The sequence below is a fragment of the Hirundo rustica genome, chromosome 3 (assembly GCF_015227805.2).
Source record: "Hirundo rustica isolate bHirRus1 chromosome 3, bHirRus1.pri.v3, whole genome shotgun sequence".
NCBI classification, from domain to species: Eukaryota; Metazoa; Chordata; class Aves; order Passeriformes; family Hirundinidae; genus Hirundo; species Hirundo rustica.
The window spans coordinates 76,448,700-76,470,234 of NC_053452.1; the positions used below are offsets into that span (position 1 = coordinate 76,448,700).

General features: G+C 41.4%; 1 protein-coding gene across 2 annotated transcripts in view; it reads right to left on the reverse strand.

Annotated features, from left to right (window-relative positions):
• Window positions 1–864: 864 nt before the first annotated feature.
• Window positions 865–21,535, reverse strand: part of FHL5 (four and a half LIM domains 5) — a 30,956-nt gene continuing 10,285 nt past the window's right edge. The window contains exons 2-6 of one of the 2 annotated variants that reach the window (XM_040060746.2): window positions 18,868–19,049; window positions 8,729–8,903; window positions 6,307–6,476; window positions 4,034–4,220; window positions 865–2,743 (exon numbers count right to left, since the gene is read on the reverse strand). In XM_040060746.2, coding sequence (XP_039916680.1) covers window positions 2,592–2,743; window positions 4,034–4,220; window positions 6,307–6,476; window positions 8,729–8,903; window positions 18,868–19,026 — 843 coding nt within the window. In that variant the 5' untranslated portion in view covers window positions 19,027–19,049 and the 3' untranslated portion in view covers window positions 865–2,591. The remainder of the gene's footprint in view (window positions 2,744–4,033; window positions 4,221–6,306; window positions 6,477–8,728; window positions 8,904–18,867; window positions 19,050–21,535) is intronic. The other variant, XM_040060747.2, reaches the window with a different exon arrangement.

Here is a 21,535-nt window from a genome sequence, read left to right on the forward strand (position 1 = left end):
GTAAAGTTAAGCCTGAAAAGAAAGGCTGGGTTGGAAAAAGGTGTTTTTAAGATGTTGTGTTATTTCTCATTATTCACTCTGATTTGATTAGAAATAAATTATTTTTCCCCAAGTCAGGGCTGTTTTCCTGTCACAGCAACTGCTGAGAGGTATCTCCTTATCTACACCCACGAGCCTTGAGTGGTGTTTCTTCTCTGCTGTCCAGCTGCAGAGGAGAGTGATAGAGGAGCCTTTGTGGGAACCTGGTATCCAACCAGGGTCAGCCCACCGCCAGAGTATCACTGTACTTATATTCAGGCATTGGTAGCTGGTGACAAAGACTAGGAAATAGCAATTTTCTCTCTAATCTGACTTCTATTCAGACTATTTATAGCAATCACATTTATTTCTTACTAATATTCTGAAGTGAAAGTGCTCAGTGTCAGATTTGACTGTACTGTATTTACTGCAGAAGAAATAAACAATTCAGTTGGTATTTCTAAAAATATAATTAGTTGATGAGTCAGAGAATAATTTCATTTTCATAAATGTTAAGGCTGGAAGACTGGGATTATCCTGATCAGTGTGTCTGACCTGCGACTCTGTCATGTCTTAGGAGAATGCCTGGTAATTCCTGCATCAACTTGTAATTAAGATGTATGATTCTTCAGAGGAGACTGAATAAAGGGCCCATTCTTGACATATGCTGAATGTTTTTTCACACAAACAAACAAAAGGTAGACTCCACAGACAAGCCCGAATATGGTGATTCATAATTTTAATGAAAAAATTAAGGAACATTAACATTTACTAATTTCTGATAGCTCAGTGCAAATTTTTAGAATATCATACATAATAGTGCACCACTCTGTCTGTGTGTTTGAATGTATTATATATATTTATACATATAAGGCAATAAAACATATTTCTATTTATGAGAATCTAAGCCTTACCAAGGACCTGTGTCAGCCCTGGGAGATGCGTAAATAGAAAAGGAAGCAGCTGGGATAAAATAAAAAACATAAAATAATCAAACTTTAGACTGCAATAAAAACTACCATGAAAGAAGAAAACCAAAAGTTAACACCATATAAAGCAAAAGGTCAATATTTTATTGACTGACAACAGACTGCTCTGTACTCATTGGTCAGTCATTTTCCAAGCTGTGCTTTGGCCCTGGCTTAGCCATGCAGACAATAACTCTGTGCACTCAAAGTCAGAGTCTAAAGAAGAATGTCTTAAAGACATACTGCTGGACAGTGCAGACCCTGCCATTCCTAACATCACTGCTCTGTCCACAACGTCTCTCTAGACAAACCAGTCTACTGTAGCACACACTATGGAAGAAGAAAGAAGATAGATGTGATGTTTGTAACTCAGCTCTCAATGACCTTTAATAGTAGACATTTGAGTGCTGGAGCTCAGCAGATAGATATAAAGGCTGGCTGCCTAGAAACGAAGGCCCTTTACTGCAAGCAAGTGCTGCCTGGCTTACAATGACAATTAATAGTTTTTGACATGCTGTTAAAAAACACATGTTTTGGCTAATGGTGAAATGAATCAGGAATTGGTTCTGAAGAGTTTATAGCCTGCTGTCCACAAGCAGGAATTTACAAGTGGAGGAATGAACGATGAATCAAAGACCAAGCAGGTAAGGTCTTTAACATGGCTTCAATTGCTAGCAAAGCAGTATTTAATGATGGAAAGTACAAGGTTAAAGGGACCAGTGTGAGTTGGCTCTTTTGTCAAATAATAAAAAAATATATTTTAGGCCTATATTTGAAGGTATAGCAAAGACAGCGGAAACAGTCTTAAGGCATATTAGTTATGGGAAAATATATGTCAGCACTATTCAATTTTGGGCAATCCTTACCTCCTGCAGTAGCTGAAAATATGGGTTTGTTTATGTTCTAGAGCAGCTATACCTAAAATGTTAAGTACAGTTACCTAATTTTGGGAAAGGACCTGTGCTGTAGTGTTTTGGGTGACTTAGCTGGGTAGCAATCCCAGTAAGGGAAGAAAAGTGACCCTTTTCCATTGAATTGGCCCTTGGAATGGGCCTCTCTGACTCTGTGTTCCTCAATGAGAAAGCATCTCCTACTCACAATTCCTGCCTGCTTTGTCAGCATCTATTTTGCTCAAAGTATAGAAGAATATCTTAATAAGGCGTTCTCTTCAATGTTATGATCCAATAGAAAAATGCTTGTGCTCAGTTTTCTATGCCAAGATGTACATCTGTGAATCAGTGCTAATGCCTCATCATTATTCATATGCCAAACAGACTTTACACAATCCTCCTTGGTTCAGAGGTGATAAAAGATAAATTTTTAAGCTTCTAACAGCAGAGTGCAGTGTGTTACAAGGAAAACATACTGCAGTTAGGCCTAAAATATATACAAATCTTTTCTGCATCATTTTATTAACCAGTATGGGATGGTTGCTTATTTTTTGTTTATAAGCAGTTCAGAACTATGGTGGAATTAAACTGCTGTTGGAAAGTTATTTGAATTACTAAATAACTGTAGTCCCTTTTACCAGGTTTTCTTACAGCAGACCAATGAACTACATTGTTACAGAATGAGAATAATGCACCTGCACAGCTTTCCGCAGAACTATGAAGCAGAGCCACATTTGTGGCAAAGGATGTCATCCTGCCGAGTGAGGAACTCCTGGCCCACCAGGGAGACCGAGCATTTTGCGCAGTTAAAGCATTCCCCGTGCCATTGACGTTCCTCAAATGAGATGTATTTGGCACCTCCGAGAGCTGAAAGAGAGGAGCACAAGAAACAAGATCTGAACCCAGTATTTCTGGACATGGTTCAGTAATGCAACAGGTGACTGTCTGAGGTGTGATCAGGTTGTCATTCATATAGCGAGCGGAAAGATGAACAAAAATCTATAGTGTGAAATATTTTTTATTGGCTGAATTGAAAAATAACTTTAAAATTAAAACAGTGGGAAATATTTCAAACAAAGACACAAGTCTCTTGCTTGTATATCCAATTATGAGTTCTGAACATAATAGGTTAGTTTATCAGAATGTCCATTCAGGTTTGCTGATCTTCCCAAAAAAGTCTCATGAAATTTATTTGCAATATGTTGAAACATATAGTTTCTATACAACTCTGAATGAAATTTAATAATTAAGTTTCTTCAAGATTATTCTTTCGGAAATTACGAGATAATGGGATTCCTAGCAGAATTATCTGAAATAAAATCTTGAGGATTGGGGGAATTTGAATAGTTTTGATGTTGGATTTTTTGTTGTTGTTTTGTAGGGTGTGGTTTTTGGTTTTTTTTTTTTTTTTTTTTTTTTTTTTTTTTAATCATGCACATGTGATCGGGTATTCAGTGATTTCTTTGTCCAATGACATATGCAGCTTGGATCTGTAAGAATCAGGCAGTACTTTTCAACTCCACGTGTGATAGGATTAAAATGCAGAACACCAGCAAATGCTCTCAGAAAACTTCAATTATCATGGACCACTGACATCCATGTCTAATTAGAAATCATATATAAGTATAAAAGGATGCATTAAATAGAGCCCTGCTGCATTTGGCAATCTTCTCTAATTTGACAGGTGTGACTAACCAGCAGGCAGTTAATCTGTGTTCAGTTTGATCACATTTGCATTTAAAAACAAAACTGAAGAAATCACAGAGGGGCTTGTGTGTACTGTCCTGGAAGAGCAAAAACCCCTGCCTTTTAAAATATTTTTAAGGAGGAATTTTACTACAGAAAACACTGCATCAAACAATGGAGGATCTCCTCTGGGCACATAAAAGCACTGTTTGTGTTAGAGAACATGTGTGATCAGTAAGTCCTAGCAAGATACAGGACATGTGGCACAGAGAGAGTCTCATCCATTATAATGGGAGGGTGTTGGGGGGGGGAGGGGTTTGTGGGGTTTTTTTTTGTTGTTGTTGTTGTTTTGTTTTTTGGTTTGGTTTGGTTTGGGTTTTTTTTTGTTTTTTTCCCCTAAAGTGAAAGTCTTCTTTGAGAGGAGACTGATGATTCATTTCAGTCTGGTCTGCTCTAGAAGATGAGACTCACCTGTAATAGGTTTCTCACAAGCAGCACACTTCTTGGCGTAAAATTTGCTGAAACAGTCTACACAGTATGCATACTCATCTTTGGAAATGAATTTTTGTCTAGACAGCTGAGTTTTACACACAGCACACACAAAGCATTCTTTATGCCAAGACTGGTCATGGTAGGTCACTCCTCCAGAAGTTATAACCTAATGTATTGACAAACAAGGACAGAGCAAAGAAACAAAGGTGAGAATCATGAAGGATTGTCCAATCCTTTGTAAGTACTTCCACTCGTTTTCTCTCTTCCAATATACACAAGAGAAGAAAGGGTGGTCACATCAACTTTTTTTCATCTGGATTGTCCATTTAACTAATGCGCAGTTGAAGGCCGCATGGTACTGGTTTGTTATTCACAATTTTCTATCACAGTATAACCTTATAATTTGTAAAAAATATGTTATATTTCAATGAATTTTTTCTATCATACTGTAGATAAATGTTTAGAATCAGGCATGTTCTCAGAAGAGAAATTCTTAGTGATAGGCAGTGGGTGAGAGAATTGATGCTGAGATAATAGTGAATCTCCAACCAGTATTTTGCTGTCTCTCAACAGCTACAGTATCTTAAATAGGAAGAAAAACAGTAAAGAAACAGAAATAAAACAGAAAGGAGATCTATATGGTCAGAAGAAGAAAAAAAATCATGTTTATCAGTGTCATCTACTTCTCTTTGCCAGCAATTCACTCACAGCTCTGCACTGGTTATTTCTGAAGAGGAAAATTTCCAGTTGTTCTCTGGCGCCCATATGTGTGGTAAAGAGCTGGTTTCACAGAATTTGTGAAAGACTGTACTTCAAATTTTTTATAAAGATAAAGGTGAGCTGTAAGACAGTGTTTCTACTATCAAGTCACATGAAAGAGAATGAATGAAAGAATGAAAGAGAATGAATGAAAGAATGAAAGAATGAATGAATGACTGAATACTGTTGGAACAGGAGGAGAAAAAGCTGAAGAAACTTAAGTAAAAATGATGGTACCATCAATTTTCCCCGAGGAATAGAGTTTCAGGAAAATAAAGAATAATATAGCATCATGTCAAGCAATAAAGAGATTTAAATTGTTTCCGATAGCTTTAACATTCCAGTTTTGGGCTTTGTAGCTCCATTTGCTTTTCCATTCATATCCATTCATAAAATTTGCTGATAAAAGTTCAAGATTTGGTCTGGCAATTTCACCACTTTGGGCCCAATTTTCATGTATGGGAATTGATGCAAGTTTCAGAAGTAAAATGGTTTTAGCTATTACATAGTGGGACTATTTGCATTCCTAGAATTTTTAAGAAGTAATTCCTGATTATGTAGGAGTGTTCATTAAATGCAAATTAAAGGCTAGATGTAGAGACATGGGAATATATAAAAGTACTGAAGAAAAAAGTAGGCAGTATGTTTTCATGAAATTAAAAGCTTTTGTTCGAGGTAGAGGTTTACAAGTAATCATTACATAACTAAAAGAAATTATAAGTTATTTGATGAAGTGAAAAAAAGAAATGCTTCCAGAGTGATGCAAGTACTAAAGAATAAGTAAAATTCTGCCATAAAAACCAGCTTAAAACATTTCCCTAGAGAAAAGTATCACACTAGAGTAGTATGACACTTTGAGTATTTTCATCAACAAGAGACAATCTTAAAACATGAGAAACTGAGGGAGGGAAGAATTGATTTATCTGTACTTGGGGGAAAAAAGAAATCAAATCAAGCTTTCTGCCACCCACAAGGGTATCATTATGTATTGCATCAGTGGGACTCCTGACTAGCGTTATCACAACTGAATGTTACTTGATCTGCTAATTGCCTGATACATTTCAAGAAAAAAATAGTCAATATTGTGGATGATTTGCTCAGTTCAGGTGGCTAATTATGCATATGAATACATCTAAAGAATGATGGAAAGAGAGGCATGTTTACCAAGGCAAAATCAGAGATTTTCAGAAAAGAAGAGTTTTATCTAACTTAGAACTTTTAAATAACTTTTTAATAACTTTTTATTTAACCTTTGCTAAAAATCACAATCAATAACTAAAGAAGCCCAAAGCATTTGTTTTGGCAAATAAGTTTATTTCAGATATAATGAGTCTTAGATTAACAAGAGTGGACATTGTTGCAGTTGGCTTTCAGTGTCCAATGTCAATGGGAATCTGAACTTACTCTTAGTTCACCACACATTTCACATGATCCAGCCCTTTTTCCATGAGCAATATTGTCTCATTAGGGTCATTTTTGCATTGTATAATTACCTTTTTGCAAGCGTAGCAATGGTGAGCAAATTGCTTCTCAAAGCAGGGCACACAGTAATTCTCATTGTCTTTGGTGATTAATGGTTTTGTTCCCAATGGTTGCCGACAATACTGGCAAACGAAACAGGATTCATGCCAGGAACTTCCCTTAAATTCCATTTTACGTGAACCTGAAAAGAAAAAAAGCGAACAATCCTCCCAGATATAGTCTTGTAATATATGTTTTAAATGTTGGAAATGCTCTTGTTTTGGACCTTCTACCTCAGAATCGGATTACCCAAGAAAACAGTTATCTTCAATTTAACAGAGTTTCTAAGAATGCACTTGAAATTTCAAGAACACATCCAGTGCCATATAATAATCCAGCAAAAGATGTGCTGAATTGCCTAAGCTGTGATTTTTAGAGTCTTATATGAATTTTTTGGGGTTTCTTTGCAATTAAGCTTGAATTTCTCAGTTTCTCTCAAACCAGCCAACTCAGTGATAATGTTCAGGCACACAGCACTTTTATAAATTAGAGATTAATTTGTTGCATGTTTAGTACATTTATTATTGTCCTGTCTTCTGTCTTTCTTAAACTAAGGCTCTTTCAATTATAAATGCATTATTTATCTTAATCAGCCTAAATTGTCAACTTTCTAAAAGTAAATATTTTTTCTGTGATACAGCACAATACACTGCCTTCTCCTAGCTCACCATTTCTGTCCTAGACCAACAATTCTTTTTATCATGTTTAACTAGGTGCTTTTGATACAGCACAAGGACAGAAAGTTGCTCAGTTAAATGTTTGTCAGAGGAGTTTCAGAGCTTTTATCTCTGTGTGCAGGTGCCTTCTCTTGATGTAGAAACATAAGTCTAAGATATGCACATATATCTGGAAACAATTTTTCCAGTGGATCTCCATCCATAACTTCCTACCTGTCGGTAGCATCAGACTGCACAGAGAGGTGCAAGGTGCTTTACCACTCTTTCCACATGAACAGGATTGCGGCTATAACTGATTAATCCCACTGTACCTGTTCCCTGAACTGTGGGGCCAGTGGAGAAACTACTGGTTGTGTTTAGAGACAAAAGGTTTGCAGCTTCATCCCAGTGATCAGAAGGCTAATTTCACTGTCTTTCACAACTAGGTCTTTTCAACACAGAGCTAGCAAGCTGATGAGAAGGAAATTAATGATATAAAGACTGGCTGGCATTTCCATGCCACTGTTGCATTGTTTCTCACACCTTCAGGCACTTGCTGCAAGGATTTAGACTCTGTGACAAAACAAGCAGCATGGACATACACCAGAAGATAATAATGCAAATAGATAATAAATAATACCTGAGTGTATTCTGGCACTTTTCGTATCACATCTAGTGAGGTGTGCCTATTTGACAACATTTTTGTAAACTATATGCAATTTAAGCAGTTTATAGACCTTAAAATGAACACAACTGTATTGCTACAGTATTTGTTTCCACTAATGCAGATTTTAGTTGTAATGAAAAGGAATAATACAAACTAGTGTTACAGGTTGAATACTACATGAGTAATCTAGTATCAATAGTAAGGCTATAATTTTGCACAGCCTGGATCTTACTGTTTGGCATTAAGATATACTGAAAAATAAAATTCCAACTTCACTGACAAATATACTGATGTTCTCTGTTCCAAAAGTTAGGGACACACTTTCCTAAGCAAGCAACTTCCTTTTGCAACAAATAGTGTTGTGGCTTCTCTCAGACACCTGTGAAGAGGCAGCTTTTGGATAATCACTCTGCTGTATGAGCTTTACTGATGTAGTAGCAATGAAAAGTCTAGAGTGTGTCCTGAACAGACCTATCAAAAGCTGAGAAGCAGTTTAGTGCAAAGTACAGAATTTTCAAGATTGCTAATGGCAGCAAGTAAGCCTGTTGTAAACATTGACAATATTGTAAAATGGACTTGCATTTATTTTAGTAAAAATGATACTAATGATTTGACGGCAAATTGTCATGCTTTGACAATTTAAACAAAAAGTACTTCTGAGTGAAGGCACTAATATAAAGAACACAAGCACAAGGTCTGGTCAATGTGGGAAACATGCAGATGACTTATCTAATTTGGCACTCCTGCTCACAATAGCTCAGTTTGTCTACCTTTGCTCACAGCGAGATATGCTTCCTAAGAACTGCAACAGAATCAAGGACATCACATGAACACATTTTACCTTGCATTGAACTCTTAATATTTTTATAAGGATTCATAAGACCCGTCAATGATAGAGCAGAAGTGTCTGCCTGCCTTCTCCCCACTGCTGGGAGAGTGCTACACACAAAGGAAGAGTAGTCACCTCAAAGCTGCTCTGAAAGTCAAGGACCTTGTAACTTGGTTATTCCAGGAGGTGGTTATTATTGAAAATGTGTTCCACTTCTCAGCAAAGGCCCCCTGTTGTCTTACCGGGCATAATGGTCTTCTGGCAGTGAAAACACTTGGATGAATACTCATCAGAGTAGCACTCAGTACAGAGCAAGACCTCATCCTTGGCAGCAAATGGCTTCTCCACGAGTGAGCGACTGCACTTGGCACACCTGAAGCATCCCTCATGCCAGTGGCGGCCTTTGTAGGCCAGATCCTTGGAGAAAGTGAGTTCGTGTTAATGAAAACATTTATTTACAGTGTTTTTATCCTTCAGTTCCTTCCAGAACTAAAATGGAAAACAATGAGCAGTGGTAGATCCAAGCAGAAATGTGCTCAAGAAAGGTGTAGGTACTCAATGTCACATTGTTGTGTGTATCCTTTGCAGAGGCCATTATGAGCTGCTTTGGCAGAATGTTCTTCCTTGTGTAACACAGAGGTATGTTTTTATTGGAAGAATCACACTATTACAGTTGTCTTTCAAGGGGAAACGAGTGATCGACATTTTTAACATGCTCAAACCACTGGAGAGGAGCCTTATGTATTTTCAATGTTACTACTTCTTCTTCCAGCTGACATGACATAATGCTAAGTTATTTCACAAAACAAGCAATTAAAATCTCATTGAGAACAAAATGATTATTAGTAAGATTAAGAAAAAATCATTGCTTTTGTTTACATCGAAGTCCACCCAAAAACTTAGCAGAAAAAAACCTTTTGTTTAAGACTCAGTGGGCTTAAGTGATGAAAGAGCTAACAGTATGCGTATGAGATCCTAACTAAGAATTCAAAAAAGGACCAAAGAGCAGATTCAATTTTTCCATGGTTAGAAAAACAAGGGAAAAAATCACCTCCTTTAACCTTCCCAGCTTAAAAAAATAAACCCTTCCAGGGCTCTTTTGTAAATAAGAAACAGAAAAGGGCACAAATCCGATCTCTTTGTTCTCCTTTACATGTTCTTGCCTTTTAAAGAGCAAAAAATGAAAGAAATACTATGCTTTGTTTCAGGAGGTGCTGAGCACTTACCACTTTCATTTGCTTTAGTTAGCACTCTGAAGCTTGCAGGTGTTGTGTTCCTCTGAGGAATGGTTTTTCCCCTCAGAGTCCCCCTGAAACCTGTGCTATGTAGTTCAACCCTTTTTCCCTATCATACCTACTCCTGACCCTATTGGCTCAGGGCCAATATCTTTCCTTGGCCAAAAACTAGATATACCCCTGTTTCTTCCTGGTTCTCTCTCTCTCTCCTCGGCCTCCTGGAACATCACATCGAGAATAAAGCTTGGACGGAAGCTGGGGGTGAGAGCCACTCTTTTGAAATCTCTATTCTGTCTCTCTGAAATATATTTCCCTAAAACCCCTGAATAACTGAGCTAGCGAGAGCCGGGGGGTGGCTAGAGGGAAGTATATTTTCAGTTGGCCCCCAACGTCGGTTTGTTATGAAATATTAATAAGCCCACGCATGAAGAGGGACTCCCTATTTAAGGGGTTAACAAAGCTCTTTGGGAGGCACAACTACCTGGCCCCTATCGGCTGTTTTCGAGCAGCTCGGGGTGGCAGGACAAGGTCGGGAGTTCGCTTTTACTACAAAAGTGAATCGACCTTAGACAGAAAACCCTGACGTTGCAACACGTGCTGCGGGGTTCGCTAGAAGATCCCTATAGCTTAATAGTGAGAGGGCTTTAGGACCCTGCGCCGGAGTGTGTTGCGTAACGCGCTTTGAAATTTTTTCTCTGCGGAACGGCTGAGTTCTGTGTACTGGGGAGAACCGCGCGTTTTTGGGTTGGGCTAGCTACGGGAGGGCCCCGGGACAGAAGCCGGCACCGGGACACCCCCCTGCCCGTGTCCCCGCAGTCGGGAGAAGCGGCCAGAGAGAGCCGCCCCGAGCCGCGGGCAGCCCGCCTTGCCCCTGATACCTCGGGAGCGAGCGGGACGCGGCGGCGTCTTTGGTTTTTCACGTCAGGGGTTAAGATTTTTCGAACAGTTTGCTTTTAAAACATCAGAAACATGGGCATACGTTTATCGAGAAATCAAAAGAGTGCTTTTAAACAACTTAAAAACATTACAACAGATCTAAAATTTCCAAATAAGCTCTTAATCAAATTTATTTCCTGGCTGTCAGCTGAGATTCCAGACAGTACTCTACAAGATATAAATTCTGTTTCATTTTGGGATGATGTGGGAAAATTAATAACTTTAAAAGTTGAAAATGGGGAAAACAAAATTTCTTCATTTATTCCAATATTCTTACAAGTACGCAAGAAACTGTTAGAAGCAGAAAACAGCAGACAGCCATGCAAAACCTCTCAGCAATACCCTGTTTCCGAGAAGCAGGGATTCCCTGATTCCATACTGGATTCTGCTCCTCAAACCCACCCATCGTCCTTATACCCTCCTCTCCCACCTGTTTTCCCTCAGCAAGATGCAATTTTTTCCTCTCGGAGCTCTAGCCACGTGGATGAGACCCTCGGGGGTTCGCACCATGCGGTCAGCCCTGATGGCGGACGGCATTGCATTCCTCCTTCCCACTATCCCTTCTTCCCCCCACTTCCCGCCCCGACCCCATATCTCACACCCAATCCCCCACCCCACCCTTCTCCCCAGTGCCTCCCCCTCCCTCCCAGCGGCCGCGCGAAGGGGGAGAGGGGAGGGTCCCTTGCAATCACTACTCCCAGCGCGGATGGGGAGATAGATAATGCAGCCCGCAGCAGCGGAGTCGGGGGGGGTGGCCCCCCTGTTGCAAGGGCTAAGGGGCAGCCTAGCCTGGGGCCCCAGGGGAGGAGGGAGGAACTGCCTGTTGCTGGATCCCAGGGGAGGAGGGAGGAACTGCCTGTTGCTGGATCCCTGGGAGGGGGTGGGACAACACCCTCGAGCTGCCTCCGCAATAGAGAAGCAACAGGATTTTTAGCAACTCAGAATAACGATCAGCACGGCGTTCCATCTGTGGCCCCTGTAGTATATGTAGGTAAAAGACACGTGCGTAGAGAGTATTTGCCTTTTTCGTACCAAGATAAAAAAGAGCTGTGTAAAATGCAGAAACAATTTGGGAGATCCAGTGAAATATTTAACGGCATGATGAAAGCTACCTTCAATTCAAATGAGATGGTACCCAGTGACATTAAAGATTTATTCAGATGCCTATTAACTCCCTCAGAGTATGACCTATGGGAAGGATTATGGAAAAAAGCTTTGAAAACAGTATTGCAGGAAATTCAGCAAACTCCTGATGCTCAGGACAGCGATCACAATGACATCACACATGATCATTTGTGTGGTGAAGGTGATTTATCTAGTGCGAATGAGCAAATTCGGTTGTTATCCAAGTCAGTTTTAGATAAGATCTGTAATGCTGCAGAAAAGACTTTTTATCAGATTCCATCACCTGAGATAAAGAACAGTTATGTTAACATTAAACAGTTTCCTTCAGAGAATTTCTTGCAGTTTGTGGACCGTCTGAGAAGTCAAGTGGAAAGACAAGTGCAAGACCCAGTGGTACAGGCAGAATTGATTAAGGAGATGGCTCAGAGGAATGCTAATGAGACCTGTCGTAGAATCATTCTTAGCCTTCCCCTTGACCCATCACCTAGTCTCGCACAGATGATAGAAGCCTGTACCACGAGAGCAGAACTTTTCAGTGCACCTGAAAGGAATCCGGGACTGACACACCCAAAGCCTGTGGCAGCTGCAGCACCAGGAGCAAGGAGGCAACCGATGTCATCAGACCAGCTGCAGCACATCATCTGCCACCACTGCAAAAGGCCAGGACACTTCGCCAAGGCCTGCCCAGAAAACCAGAAACCCAAGTCAAAAAATCAAAAAAACTGAATTCACAGCGCGGCCCAGATTTTATCTCCTTGACGCGCCAAGAAAGAAATTTACAAGGCCATACCGTGACAAATGTCTCTCTCTTAACAAAAAAGGGGGAGGGCAGGTCGCAGGGTGTGGGGGTACAGAAAAATAAAAATGTCAAATGTTCAACTAACAAGGTATGGCAGCCTCGAGGCCGATATAGGCTCGTGACTACCAAAGGTTTTCATTTCAGATCTACTGATTGGACAGTAATTACAGTGGACCTGCAAAACATTTCACAGGACATGAAGGTTAACCACATGGAACCGAACAGTGAGTATTTTGTTATTGGGGACACAGCACACACACCCTTTGAGGTTGAGGTAGCTCCCATGACCATTAAGGGAAAGATAACAGGCCTCATGCTGTTGGCACGCTGCATGCACCCACCGTTCTACCTGGTAGAGGGGCAAGTCCTTGCCCAGGCCATTCCTGTTCCGGCTGAGGTCCTAGCGGATGGAAAATCACCGGAAGTCTACTGGGCAGAGGTGGTGGGGGAGAACAAACCTTCTCTGGCATGTAACTTAGCCCATGGGTCAGACCGCCTCCATGTGGAGGGGGTGCTCGACTCCGGCGCAGACATTACCGTTATACCTGAGAGCATGTGGCCATCACATTGGGAGTTGCAACCTGTGGCAGGCAAACTTCAGGGCATAGGAGGAATCACAATGGCAAAAATCTCAAAAAACATAGTGCAAATTGAGGGACCTGATGGGAAATTGGCAAATGTCCGTCCATTCGTTGCTGATTATAAGGCTCCCTTATGGGGGAGAGACACCATGTCACAGTGGGGAGTCCAACTGGTCATTCCTAAGACACCCCAGGATTTTTAGAAATAGCCACTGTGGAGCGCCCTACCCACAAACTAAAGTGGTTGGACAATAAGCCAAGATGGGTAGCACAGTGGCCATTGAGTAAAGAGAAGCTCAAGGCGCTTGAGGAGCTTGTGGAGGAGCAGGTGGCTCAAGGTCACCTAGAAGAAACAACAAGCCCCTGGAATTTCCCAGTCTTTGTAATAAAGAAACCGGGAAAGGACAGGTGGAGGTTGCTTCATGACCTCCGAGAAATAAACAAAATTATAGAGGACATGGGACCACTCCAACCAGGGATGCCCTCTCCAACAATGCTCCCTCGAGATTGGCAATTGGCTGTTTTAGATATCAAAGATTGTTTCTTCCAAATTCCTCTACACCCAGAAGATGCCCCACGGTTTGCATTCTCGGTTCCTACCATTAATCGAGAAGCCCCAATGAAGAGATATCACTGGAAAGTACTTCCCCAAGGTCTGAAATCTAGTCCTTTCATATGCCAACAGTACGTAGCCTCACTACTGTCACCAGTATGTGCCAAGAGAAAGGATGCCATCATCCTTCACTACATGGATGATCTACTCGTGTGTGCCCCCAATGACTCTATACTCCAACACACGCTTGACCTAGTGGTTAAGGTTTTAACCTCTGCTGGATTTCAATTGCAGGAAGATAAAGTTCAAAGGATGCCACCTTGGAAGTACCTGGGTCTACAAATAGCTGCAAAGACCATTGTTCCACAGAAATTAGAAATTGAGTGTAATCCCAAAACCTTAGCAGATCTCCACTCCTTGTGTGGGTCTTTGAATTGGGTAAGACCTTGGCTAGGCCTCACAAATGAAGATTTAGACCCTCTCTTCAATTTATTGAAGGGGGAGAGGGAGCTGGTTTCTCCCAGGGTACTGACCCCAGAGGCAAAGACAGCAATCGAAAAAGTACAGAAGGCCTTATCAGAGAGGCAGGCTCATCGATGTGAGCCAAACATACCTTTCCAATTCATTGTTCTAGGAAAACTGCCACATTTGCATGGTTTGATTTTTCAATGGATCGAAGGGCAGAGAGATTCACTCTTGATCATAGAGTGGGTCTTCCTCTCTCACCAAAGATCCAAGACCATCACTGAGCCACAAGAATTGATAGCTCAACTGATTCGGAAGGCAAGGGTGAGATTGTGTGAGCTGGCTGGTTGTGACTTTACATGTATTCACCTTCCGGTCAAACTTTCTAAGGAGGGAAGGAACTCTCCCAAGAGATTGACCAAAGAGATGTTTGAGCATTTGCTCCAGAGCAATGCCAGTCTCCAATTGTCTCTGGACAGCTACAGGGGACAAATATCAGTCCATGCCCCGTCTCACAAGTTGCTCAATGAGGAATTCCACCTCATTCCTCGTGAGAAGAGGAGTCGGAGACCACTCAAGGCTCTCACAGTGTTCACGGACGCATCCGGGGCTTCCCACAAGTCGGTGATGACTTGGAGAAATCCTCAGACTCAGCGTTGGGAAGCTGATGTGGAGTTTGTGGAGGGATCCCCCCAAGTGGCTGAACTAGCTGCAGTGGTAAGAGCCTTTGAGAAGTTCTCGGAACCAATTAATTTGGTAACAGACTCTGCTTACGTGGCGGGGGTAGTGTCCAGAGCGGAGCAGGCTGTGCTCAAAGAAATTGACAATGAGCATCTCTTCAGATTGCTTTCAAAGCTAATTTATTTAATTTCTCATCGAGAACATCCGTTCTATGTGATGCATGTAAGATCACACACGGATTTGCCAGGTGAAATTGCAGAGGGGAATCGTCAGGCAGATTTCCTTGCTGCACCTGTTGAAAAAGCACGTCTCCCTGATATCTTCCAACAGGCAAAGCTGAGTCACCAACAATACCATCAGAATGTGCCAGGCCTGATCCGTCAGTTCCAGCTAACACGGAGCCAGGCTCGAGCCATTGTGGCCTCCTGTCCCAACTGCCAGGTCCAAGCGATGCCATCGATGGGTATGGGAGTTAACCCCCGGGGCCTTGGCAGTTGTGAGGTATGGCAGAGAGACATCACACACATTCCTAGTTTTGGACACCTCAAATATGTTCATGTAAGCATTGACACACATTCAGGTGCAGTGTATGCCTCTGCCCATGCAGGGGAAAAGACTGAACATGCCAAGAAACACCTAGTGCAAGCTTTTTCAGTGTTGGGGATTCCAAAAGAAATCAAAACTGATAACGGCCCAGTGTACACATCCAAGGGGTTCCTGGAGTTTCTCCAGCAGTGGGGAGTGGAACATAAGACTGGCATCCCTCACTCCCCCACAGGTCAAGCTGTGGTTGAGAGAGCACATCAGACACTCAAACAGGTCCTGGCTAGACAGAGTAGTACAACTGTGTGGATGTCTCCACATGAGAAACTCTGCAAAGCCATATTTACCATCAATTTTCTGAACTGTTCATTTGAAAACATGAGTCCACCAGTGGTACGCCATTTTAACAGTGGCAATCAGTTCAAATTGTCTCAGCGTCCACCAGTCATGATTAGAGATCCAGAAACTTGGGAAACCAAAGGTCCCTATGAGCTCGTGACCTGGGGTCGTGGCTATGCGTGCGTGGCCACTCCCTCAGGCCCGCGGTGGATTCCCCAGAAGTGGGTGAAACCTTTTGTCCCTAAAAATCCAGCTCCAGCAGAAGGGGATAAGAGGCAAGTAGCCGTTGCATCCAAAAGAAGACGCCGCCGGATGGAAGAAAAAGAATCTTCCTAGATGTGGACTCCTTCCAGCAGAAACAGAAACTTTTAACATGTTTTAAAAATGTTTGTTTTTCTTTTTAGAGAAAGCCTACCTCACACTCAACCCTGTGATGAACCCCATACAAGTTGTCATCTTGTTGTTGCTGAACAGTCTGGCAACTGCATGGATCATCCCTCAGCCATGTCAAAATGTCTGGGTGACCCTGGCACAGACACTTCCGCAGGAAAACATATGTTTGTCCACTGCATCAACAGAGAATCCTATGTCCACCTGTCTGGTAGGAATTCCATTATGGGCAGGAATTCTGTCTCGGCTTTTAGGAGGGCCATGTACCATAGGGCGGTTGTCCGTATTGACACCCAACCAAACTTTAATTGGTGAATGGACTCATAAAAACAAATCGGCAAACAAAATTCAAAAGAGAAGTGCTGACCAATTGGATCCAAATTGTAATTCAGAAATTTTTCATTGGGCCAAGTCAAAAAGAGTCGCTGTGTCCCTGTTCCTTCCGTGGGTCGCAGCAGCTAAAGCTCTAGGTGAATTGGGCCATCTAGAGTGCTGGGTAGTCAAACAGGCAAATTTAACGTCCACCGCCATCAGCTCTCTCCTAGAAGATGAGGAAATTACCAGACAGGCCACTCTCCAGAACCGTGCTGCTATAGATTATCTCTTGTTACTTCATGGACATGAATGCCAGGAATTTGAAGGACTGTGTTGCCTAAACCTGACCTCGAAGGCTCCAAACATCCATGCTGCCATTCGAAGCATGAACAGCTTGATCGGACAAGTGAAGCAAGAATCTGAGGACTGGATCAAAGAACTGTGCAAAGGCTGGGGACTTACAGGGTGGTGGACTTCTATAGTTAAAACAATTTTGTTATTTCTTGTTATTATTTTCCTTGTAACAATAGCGTTCGGGATACTACGCTGTTTGATTTTCAAGGCTATCAATAGTCTCATACCTTCTACCTCAGAAGTCAACCACATAGAGTTGGCAAACCTAAAGCAGGTTGGCTCCCCCACCAATTGTAATTGGTGGGAAAACCCACATTCCGTGTAACCTAATGTTCTTCTTCTAATGATCTTAAACAAAAAAGGGGGAGATGTTGTGTTCCTCTGAGGAATGGTTTTTCCCCTCAGAGTCCCCCTGAAACCTGTGCTATGTAGTTCAACCCTTTTTCCCTATCATACCTACTCCTGACCCTATTGGCTCAGGGCCAATATCTTTCCTTGGCCAAAAACTAGATATACCCCTGTTTCTTCCTGGTTCTCTCTCTCTCTCCTCGGCCTCCTGGAACATCACATCGAGAATAAAGCTTGGACGGAAGCTGGGGGTGAGAGCCACTCTTTTGAAATCTCTATTCTGTCTCTCTGAAATATATTTCCCTAAAACCCCTGAATAACTGAGCTAGCGAGAGCCGGGGGGTGGCTAGAGGGAAGTATATTTTCATGCAGGAACTAGGCAGTCAGCCCTGAGCAGCCCGAGGCAAAGACTGGGTGAGCAGGAGAGGAAGAAAACCAAACTCTAACTCCTCGGAAGAGGAGAAGCAATTAGCTGTAGATCTCTGTGTGCCACTTTTCTAGATGTCTCTAGCCAGGTGCACTCCTTTCATACCACATCTGCTTTTTTCTTCCATTTTTTCCTCCCATTTTTTCCTCCCACTCAATCCAAAGATGTGGCTTTTTGTTTATGATCTTCAACCATAGTGATCCTGTCACTTATTTAATTTTTGATTTTAAAGGTGAAATTAAGTGAACTCAAAGCGTGTGTTCTCCTGGTGAACCTGACTGGTGCTACGTGATCAGCATTGCTATGAATGAAATGCTGATGAGAGTTTGAGGAGTGTCTTCATCCAAATCAGCATTTTCCTTGGATGATTCCTGTACTCAGGCAATGTACTTTGAAGTGCTTGGGCTGGGAAAGCCTTCCAAGAGGTTTATTTTAATCACTTTCTGTCCTTTTATTTCTAAGGAACACGGGCAAAGAGAGCATAGGGAGAAGGTGACCAGTGCACACTGACCTTGGCAAAACAAATGCTTCTTGATAGGTTTCATTTGACCTTAAAATTCAAAGTCAAGTGTACGTTCTCTAAATTGAAGTATGGGGTACTAGAAACCCTGTCAAAGACCACAGAGGAACTTGAATTAATAATTAATATTCTGAAAAAAAATGGAGAGGTGAAAGGAAAGACAAGGTCAGAAACCCTGCCAACTAATACTCCACCAGTGAGATGAGCATGGTAAGCATGGAACTACTCAGAAATGAAAAAATACTTAATTTCCAAAACAGACAGAGAGAATATGCAAATTATAAACATTTTGTCTTCTCAGCTTGGCATCTGCTTGTCAGCACCTACAGCCAAAGTAATTTATTCAATGCTCAAAATATGTTTTCTATGAACATCTCTCAGAAATTCCAAGGTGTCAATCAACCTGATACACTGAATTACACCAGCCACCCTACCACCCCTCCAGCACTCTGCAGCCTCTGCAGGCAATGAGTGACTGGAGGTGAAGGATGGAGCCTAGTTGAGGTCCACACATACACCACTGCCTTGCTGTATGCTTGGGGGATATGCATGTGCAGATTTCCTCATCTTCGATCCCAGAGCTTTCCTATTCAGGGAAAATAGCACTGTTTCACTGTTTCACTCTGCTGTGTGTGGATGAACAACAGCTGTGCTTAGCCCTCTTCAGCAATAGAGGGGTATGCAAAGGGGTGGCTATCAAATCTGCCATTAAAGAAATTGGATTTGTGTATGATTTAACAAGGAACAAAAAGTGCAAGCTAAATCTTTACCTTGGAGTTGCACTCAATGGGTAGCTTGCACTCTTCGCAGGGGTTGGCGTACAGGCTGTCATAGCACGGAACACAGTAAGCATTCTCTTCTCGTAGTGCGTATTTCCTGCCACGGAGAGACTGCAGGCAGAAATGGCAGTCAGTGTGGCTGCTGGTCATCCTGCTGGGGCCCTCCACGTGGTCTGCAAAAGATGGAAAAATTGTGTAATTCAGTGCATGACCATTTGCTTGCTCAAACACTAAGTAATGCTGCATTACCTGTGAAAGTTAGACAGGCATTTCCTGGTCATTTGCAGTGCCCTGGATTTCTTAATGCTGGGTTGTTCGACAATAAAATGGTAGCCTTTAACAACATATACTGTGAATTGTATTACCTATATGATGGGGAGCAAGAGGGCTGCTTCAGCTTATTGTAACACTATTTCAGGTCAGACACCTGAAAATGAAGCCATCTTCACAGTCTTTACGTACAACTACTGACATTATGAGCATTATATACTGGATTCTGAGATATGGTTCATCCAGAAATCAGGTAATGGAGATAGAAGCAATAATTCAGAAATGAAACCAACTGCAGAGTTAAAAAGCCAAAGAGAAGAGGCAGGCACTTTGTAGTGTATTTCTGACTTTCTCTTGATACTCCTGTCTTTCTGCTCATTCCTTTCTTTTCAAAATGCCCCCACATCTACCTGACCCAACAGAAGGAGGACAAGGGACTCCAGGATATATGACTGTGTGACCTTGCAATGCTACCAAATATTAGCAGCACAGTTGGGATAATGCAAAAAACAAATACCCCTGGAGAGCAAAAGAGTAAAATACAAAGAAAAATAAACTAAAACATAAGTCAAACAAAATCAGAACTCAAAGAAATTTTCCCTTGTTATTATTGAAAAAGATTGTTTTTTCTTACATATTTCTTTATTGCCAGATTCCACGCTGGCAGAACCAAAATTATGTGAGATATTTTACATTTCTGTGCCAGACAAATGCAAGAAATACCACAAATCTATTGAGAGACAGTTGTATGAATTTCCCATCCTTCAGTTTTTCAGGCTAAAAAGGCATGGACAAGTATCCAAACCTCAGCTGCTTATAGATCTGCAATAGTGAATGTTTTAAGGATTGTGGAGATGAAGACTTATTTCAGTCTCCTTATTGCTGGTAGGATCATCATCACTTTGCTAAAATTGGGTCTTGATTCTTGGAAATGAAGGAAGAAGAAACCAGCAAGTCCACAGTGAAACAACCCAAAAACATCTGCTGGGGTCATTGGATTGCACTCTTCGTTAAAATCAGTCAGTGTAGCTGGAGCCAGCACTAGCAATCATGAATTTTAAAGGAGTTGAAAACAGCTGGGAAGGTCTCCTAAAATATTTACGTGTCAGTGACTTTGGGCAGCTGAAATTTTTGCCCTTTGAAAAACAGGACAAATTAATTTCTCTTAACCAGATGCAGAGCCTGAGAATAAGGAAGAGCATACAGAAGACAAGATTCGAGGGAGTTCTTATCCATGACAAAGCCTACATCTAGTCCACTTAGAGTTCCACCCTCACACTTTGTTTTCATACACTCACTGACTGTCTTATACACATGGTTCTGGTTTAAAAAGGCATAAAATATTTTTCTGTGTTTCTGCTTCACTAAGCTCTAAGCCAAAATAGTTGTTTCAGCTGCAAGAAAAAAACAATTACTGCAGGTTTCCACTGGCACCAATGCATAAGGTCAGGCATTTATTAATCTGTTCTGGGATGTGTAGTAGTAAAACAGTGGAAAGAGGGCAGGGAGAGAGGCTGTCATACTTATTTCAGACCAAAAGTAATTAATTGATTGAAAAACTTGTTGCTCCTATAAATTGAAAATCTTTAGAATTGAATTGATATACAGTATTTCTTACTACCCTTAATATTTGTGTCAGTCAAGACAGGGTGTAGCAAGGAAATAAAATAATCTGGAACTCAGATCAGTGGGAAACATGCTTTCTTAAAAATATTTCTGATGTGTTTTAGGTGATATCCTAGGAAAAACAATATAACAGGGCTTGAATCTGGACTTCCATTTACTTAAGATTAAACAGAGATTTGAATGTGTAACAAATAAACCCATTTATATGAGAAAATTATATCCATCAGCTTGTACATTTACAGAACATGAAAACCAAGCAGAGCTCAGTGCATTTAATGCACAATCACAGTCATGACCAAAGTCAAGGTAAAGTTCTGCGCATTTTGCCCTGAATCAGGGAAGAAATATAAACTGGTGTCTAAGGACACAACCAAGGAGTGTTTGTGATTAACTGTGCTCCATAGTCAAGGTCACAGGACAGGCTTGAAACTGGGTTTCAGAGGATTTTAATTTCTTTTGTTTAGTAGGAATTGAAGTTATGAACTGCCTCAGAGGATAACCCTGAGTGAACCACCTTTCTGATCTCAGCCTTGCTGGATCACAGTATCCTGCTTCCTGACAGAGTTTCATCTCAGCCTAAAAGAGGCAACAGCAAAATCCAAAGAGGGAATTAATGAAAGCTTTGTTACTTATAGTGCATTTTTGTTGCATAAAGCTCACAGACAAATAGCTTCCCATATCCGTAGAAACATCTCTGTTTTTTCATTCTAATGAATGTCAATCAGGTTTTTAAGTTATCAAAGTTTCTGCATACCAAGTAATT